Source organism: Lucilia cuprina, chromosome 4 (genome assembly GCF_022045245.1).
Source record: "Lucilia cuprina isolate Lc7/37 chromosome 4, ASM2204524v1, whole genome shotgun sequence".
In the NCBI taxonomy this organism is placed as follows: Eukaryota; Metazoa; Arthropoda; class Insecta; order Diptera; family Calliphoridae; genus Lucilia; species Lucilia cuprina.
The window spans coordinates 39,082,860-39,088,622 of NC_060952.1; the positions used below are offsets into that span (position 1 = coordinate 39,082,860).

General features: G+C 22.1%; 1 protein-coding gene across 4 annotated transcripts; it reads left to right on the plus strand.

Moving 5' to 3' along the window:
• The first annotated feature begins 225 nt into the window (after window positions 1-225).
• Window positions 226-4,712, plus strand: LOC111690679 (pyridoxal phosphate homeostasis protein). 4 transcript variants are annotated; one of them, XM_023453213.2, is made up of 6 exons: window positions 226-398; window positions 902-1,114; window positions 1,255-1,402; window positions 1,470-1,711; window positions 4,105-4,196; window positions 4,421-4,712. In XM_023453213.2, the coding sequence occupies exons 1-5, from the start codon at window positions 306-308 to the stop codon at window positions 4,180-4,182; spliced, it is 774 nt and encodes a 257-aa protein (XP_023308981.2). In that variant the 5' UTR covers window positions 226-305; the 3' UTR covers window positions 4,183-4,196; window positions 4,421-4,712. The 4 variants fall into 4 exon arrangements, 3 of the variants coding, with proteins under 3 accessions (XP_023308981.2, XP_046806060.1, XP_023308979.2); XM_046950104.1 differs by having other exon boundaries at window positions 4,428-4,712; XR_002762908.2 differs by having other exon boundaries at window positions 227-398; window positions 4,105-4,302.
• Window positions 4,713-5,763: the final 1,051 nt, after the last annotated feature.

The window sequence follows — 5,763 nt, forward strand, 5'->3', positions numbered from 1 at the left end:
CACAGATTTTGTATTTATTTTTATTTTTATCATTATTTTTAAATTCGCCGTAATTATTTAGTTTTAAACATCTACGTGAAAAATTTGCAAAAGCAAAATACAATTTTCTTGTTACCGAACTGTTACCACCATATTTAAATGTGCCTTGATATAATACATCTTTTCCTACTACTTTTTTCAACAGCTGTTTTTTTTTTTTTTTGTTATTGTTGTTGGTTGATTAAATGATAATCTTATCTCTTACTAAAAACAAACACACTATTTAACTATTATTTAGCAAATTTTTTTAACTTTAACTTAATTAAATGATAAAGAGAATCATGTCGGATGTTGATGTTAAATCCGGTATTCAACATATTCTAAAAAGAATTGATGTCGCCTTTGAACAACGTCCCAAGGTTAGCTTTTGTTTATTACGTTATTACTATAAAATTTGTTGATATAATGGTCTCAGTTGTAATTCAGGTCTGAGTTGGGGAACAACTCTCGCGTCATCGTTTTTATTTTTTAAGGACGGTCAGGCTTGTGCTTGTTGCTGGGCTTTCGACAGAATTACTTCTCACCCCGCACTGATTTAATGCACTACTTCGTATAACTGTTCTTAGTTATGCGTTGTCTTCATTAAACGTGTGCTTTCGTTTTACCTCAGAGTGAGGTTATGTTTTTTATTGGTGGAGACCATAGAATACTCACGATATAACCTGGTGGAGACCATTTAAACTCGAATATAAACTGGTGGAGACCATTAAAACTCTGGAATTTTTTTGATTATGATGATTCAATGATATAACTTTTTTATTTTTGTGGGATAACCTGGCAGTTTGTGAGTTTAATAACTCCGCCAACACACTTCAAAGTTAAAAAAAAAAAAAAAAAAAGATATAATGGTCTTACTTTCCAGGAGTTAAAAGGTGACAAGCCACTCTTGGTGGCTGTTAGTAAAACTAAGCCGGTAGAAATGATAATTGATGCCTATTCGGTGGGTCAACGTCATTTTGGAGAGAATTACATACAGGAACTAGTTGAAAAAGGCAATCATCCAGATATATTGGCTAAATGCCCCGATATAAAGTGGCATTTTATTGGTCATTTACAAAGTAATAAAATAAATAAGGTATAATATTAGCTTTATAGTATATGCTTTTCTAAAAAAATTCCTATTAGACAAAGATAAACTGTAAACAAATGCAAAGCAGGTTTTGTTTGTTTGGAAATCCACCATAAGTAAAATTATAATTCAAATTTTTAATACAGATTATTAAACTACCCAATTTATATATGATCGAAACGGTGGATAGTCAGAAATTGGCCAATCATTTAAATAACGCCTGGGAAAAGGTAGAAATTGAAAATAAACAACCTTTGCAAGTGCTTATACAAATTAATACCAGCGGTGAAGAGGGTAAAATTTGAAAATTTTTTAAGTTTTTTTTTTTAACCCAATTAAGACTATCTATTTCATATTACAGCTAAAAATGGTGTACCACCTAGTGAAGCATCCTCTTTGTTTAAATTTATTAAAGAAAACCTAAAACAACTTGATGTTAAGGGTGTTATGACCATTGGAGCCTTTGGCTACGATTATAGTCAAGGACCAAATCCAGATTTTGTAAAACTAATGGAAGTGCATAAGAATATTTGTCAAGAGAATCAATTGAATGAGGCTGAATTGCAAGTGTCGATGGGCATGTCGGATGATTTTGAAAGAGCGGTAAGTGATGGTTTCTGCTTAATAATAATAATTTCAAAACGAAATTAAAGATTTTATTTAAAAAATATATTATTTTTGAAACATTTTATATTAGATATTAGCAATATAATATTATTATCTTGATTAGAAAAAAATGGAGCTCCTTTGTCTGTTCGCGTTCAACGAATCATTCTTGATAATCATTGGAAACAATTTCAATTGAAAATGAGTTTTTTTCAACATAATCGCGTACAGATCCATGATAACCATTAGAAACAATATCAATTGAAAATCTTCCAAATTTTTATTCAAAATTGAAAATTTTTATTCAAAATAAGATAATTGAAAATGTTTTTGTCGTATGTTCGAAAAACTTCTTATTAAATTTAGAAATTTATAATCGAAATTAAATTTTGATTAAAATCAATTTCTATTTAAAGTTGGTATTCTAAATTATAAATTCTAATCAAAAATAAAAACTTTTATTTGAAATTAACAATTTTTATTCAAAATTTAAAATTTCTGTTCGATATGGAAAGTTCTGTTCGAAACTCAATTCTAATTTTAAATTCAAAATTTTAGATTTTTATTTAAAATCGAAAATAAAGATTATATTTGAAATTGAAATTATCATTTATAAAGCGAAAATATTGTTACGAAATTTAATTATTTAATTTGAAATTTATCAATTCTATTTTAAATTTCAAATTTCTGTTCAAAATTGAAAATTTCTGTTCAAAATTGAAAATTTCTGTTCGAAATAGAAAGTTTCTGTTTTAAATTAAAAATTTTATTTGAAATTAACCATTTTTATTCAAAATTTTAAATTTCTGTTCGAAATTGAAAGTCTCTGCACGAAATTAGAAATTTCAATTCTAACTTTAAATTCAAAATTTAAAATTTTCGAAATCGAAAAAAGTGATTATATTCGAAATTGAAAATATCATTTATAAAGCGAAAATATTGTTACAAAATTGAATAATTTAATTTGAAATTTATTATTTCGAAATATAAAATTTATGTTCGAAATTGAAAATTTATTTTCGAAATTTCAAATACCTGTTCGAAGTTAAAGATTTTGTTTAAAAATATTTATTCGAAACTGAAATTCTTATTAATAATTATTTTACTAAACATTAGAAAAATATTGATACGAATTTGAAAATTTTTATTTAAAATTGATAATTTTTATTCGAAATTGAAATTTTTAATTGAAATTAATCATTTTTATTCGAAATTTTAAAATTTCTGTTCAAAATTTTAAAATTGCAAGTTTCTGTTTAATATTTTTATTAAAAATATAAAATTTTTATTCGAAATAAAAACTTATATTAGAAATTGGAAATTTCTACTAAACATTGGAAATATTGACACCAAATTGAATTTTTTTATTTGAAATTCATCATTTCTATTCGAAATTTAACATTTCTGTTCAAAATTAAATTTTTTTGTTGAAATTTATTTAAAATTAATCATTTTTATTCGAAATTGAAAATTTTTGTTCAAAATGTTAAAATTTCAAGTTTCTGTTTGACATTTTTATTAAAATTATAAAATTTTTATTCGAAAATAAATACTTTTATTCGATATTGGAATATTCTACTAAACATTGGAAATATTGGTACAAAATTGAAGATTTTTATTTGAAATTCATCACTTTTATTCGAAATTTAACATTTCTGTTCAAAATTGAAAGTTTTTTGTTGAAATTGATCATTTTCATTTGAAATTTAGAAATTTCGGTTTAAAATTTTAAAATTGCAAGTTTCTGTTTTAAAATTTATATTCAAAATATAAAATTTTTATTCGAAAATATAAACTTATATTCGAAATTGAAAATTTCTACTAAATATAGGAATTATTGATACAAAATTAAAGATTTTTATTTGAAATTCATCACATTTATTCCAAAATTGAAAATTTCTGTCAAAATTAAAATTTTTGTTCAAAATTGAAAATTTCCGTTCGAAATTTAAAGTTTTTTGAAATTTCTGTTCGAAACTTAAAGTTTTCATTTGAAATTAAAAATTTTAATTAATTTTTGTTCAAAAGTAAAAAAAAATCATTTAGAATTTAAAGTTTTCTTAAAATTTAACAACATTTCTTTTCTTCTTTAAATAAAATTGTTAAATTTTCGAAAATTGTGACTTCAAATTGAAAATTTTATTAAATTCTGTAGCAATTTTAAGTTTTTACTTAAGAACAAAAATTATATAAAATTTAAATTAAACTTTCCACAAATTTTATTAAATCATTTCAAATGTTTGCCTCCAGTATCGGAAATATTAAATAATGTAAACAAATTTTTCTTGTATACATATGATTAAAAAGAAAAGTTTATTTATCCAACAAATATTGTATTCGATTTATTATTGTTTTTTGTTTTAAAATTTTCTTGTTTTAATTTCTTCCAGATTGAAATGGGTAGTACTATTGTGCGTGTAGGTAGTTCTATTTTTGGTTATCGGGCTAAAAAGACTACAACTGCTTAAGTCATCTACGAATGGTACGATCTTATACAGCGAGTAAATTGTATACTAAATACTAAATTGTATTTTATTATAATTATTATTGTTGTTGTTCTTTTGGCTGTTCTGTATATGTGAAAATGAGTAAGCAATATAATACTTATTATTGTTGTTTTTGTTTTAGTATTTATTGTATATAACAGAAATATATAAAGAAAAAAAACTTTTTCATTTATTTACTAAAGAATCTTTTTGTTTTTAGAATTTAGGACAATACTACATGATGATTCTTTTTCCCTCTACTAGATGACGCAGTTTGATTATTGAAAATGTATTTGTATATGTTTAAGTACATACACACACATTTAAATTTATATACTAAGTTGAAAAACAAAAACTTAAAATTGCTATTTAACTAAGGAAGTTTGTTTGTATAAATGGAAATAAAATGATTTGTATATAGAATTATGAAAGCCAAAACAAAATGTTTTCAAACATACCTTCATACAAATGCATTCTGTTAAGTTTTTTTACCAAATTTTGAAAATATTATATTTTTTATTTGTTTGGATTTTTAGAAAACAATTGAAAAATTTCAATAATAAATTGAAAAATTTCAATTTGAAATTGAAAAATTGTGTTTGTTAATTAAGATTTTTAGTTGTATCATGGTTAAAATTAAAAATTCTTGATCGGTATTAAAAATTTCTTTAAAAAAAATTAATATCTGCTTAAAATTTATTTTTTTTTTCTAAAAAAATTTAAATTGAAAACTTTTGTTACAGGTTTCTATTCTTAAATCAAATATTTTACTCGAAATTGAGAATTTTTTTTCGAAATTAAAATTTTCAGTTCAATTTAAAGAATTCCTTTGAAATATTACAAACATTTTTCCCGAAATTAAAATTTCTTTTCCAAATTAAAGATTTTTGTTCAAACAAAAATATTTCAAAAACTTTAATTTGAAATGTAAATTTTAAATTGAAAAGATTCTCAAAATTTACAAAATTATGTTTGAAATTTATATTCGAATTTAAACATTCCTGTTTGAAATAAAATATTTTCGTTTTAAATTAAATAATTTGTATTCGAAATTTAAAACTTTTCGTTTTGATATAGAAAATTTGTTTTCAAAACGTAAAGTTTAAAAATTTCGAAATTTCTTTCAATATTATAAATTTCTTCCAAAAATTTAAAAATTAAGTTAAAAATTAAAAAATTATTTTCGAAATTTAAAATTTCAGTTTAATATTTTGAAAAGCAACATTTTCGTTTTGATATTGAAAATTTCTTTTCAAAACGTAAAATTTCAGTTCAATATTTGTAAATTTCTTTCAATATTACAATTATATTTTTATCGAAATTTAAAAATTAAGTTTAAAAATAAATATTTATTTTCGAAATTAAATATTTCAGTTCAATATTTCTGTTTAAAATTTAAAAAAAAATCTCTTAATTTTAAAAAATGTCAGTTTGAAATTTAAGTTTTCTGCTAATTAAAAAAAAAATCGACCCGATCTTAAACGTTTCTTTACTGATATTAAAAATTTTTTTTCAAAACATAAAATTGTCAATTTTCCCAAAATTTTTAAATTTCTTTTCGAA

Coding starts and splice junctions, on each gene's coding strand:
- LOC111690679 (XM_023453213.2), top strand. CDS start 306: ATGATAAAGAGAATCATGTCGGATGTTGATGTTAAATCCGGTATTCAA. Junction 1,403..1,469: donor TAATACCAGCGGTGAAGAGG/GTAAAATTTGAA, acceptor TTCATATTACAG/CTAAAAATGGTGTACCACCT. Junction 1,712..4,104: donor CGGATGATTTTGAAAGAGCG/GTAAGTGATGGT, acceptor AATTTCTTCCAG/ATTGAAATGGGTAGTACTAT.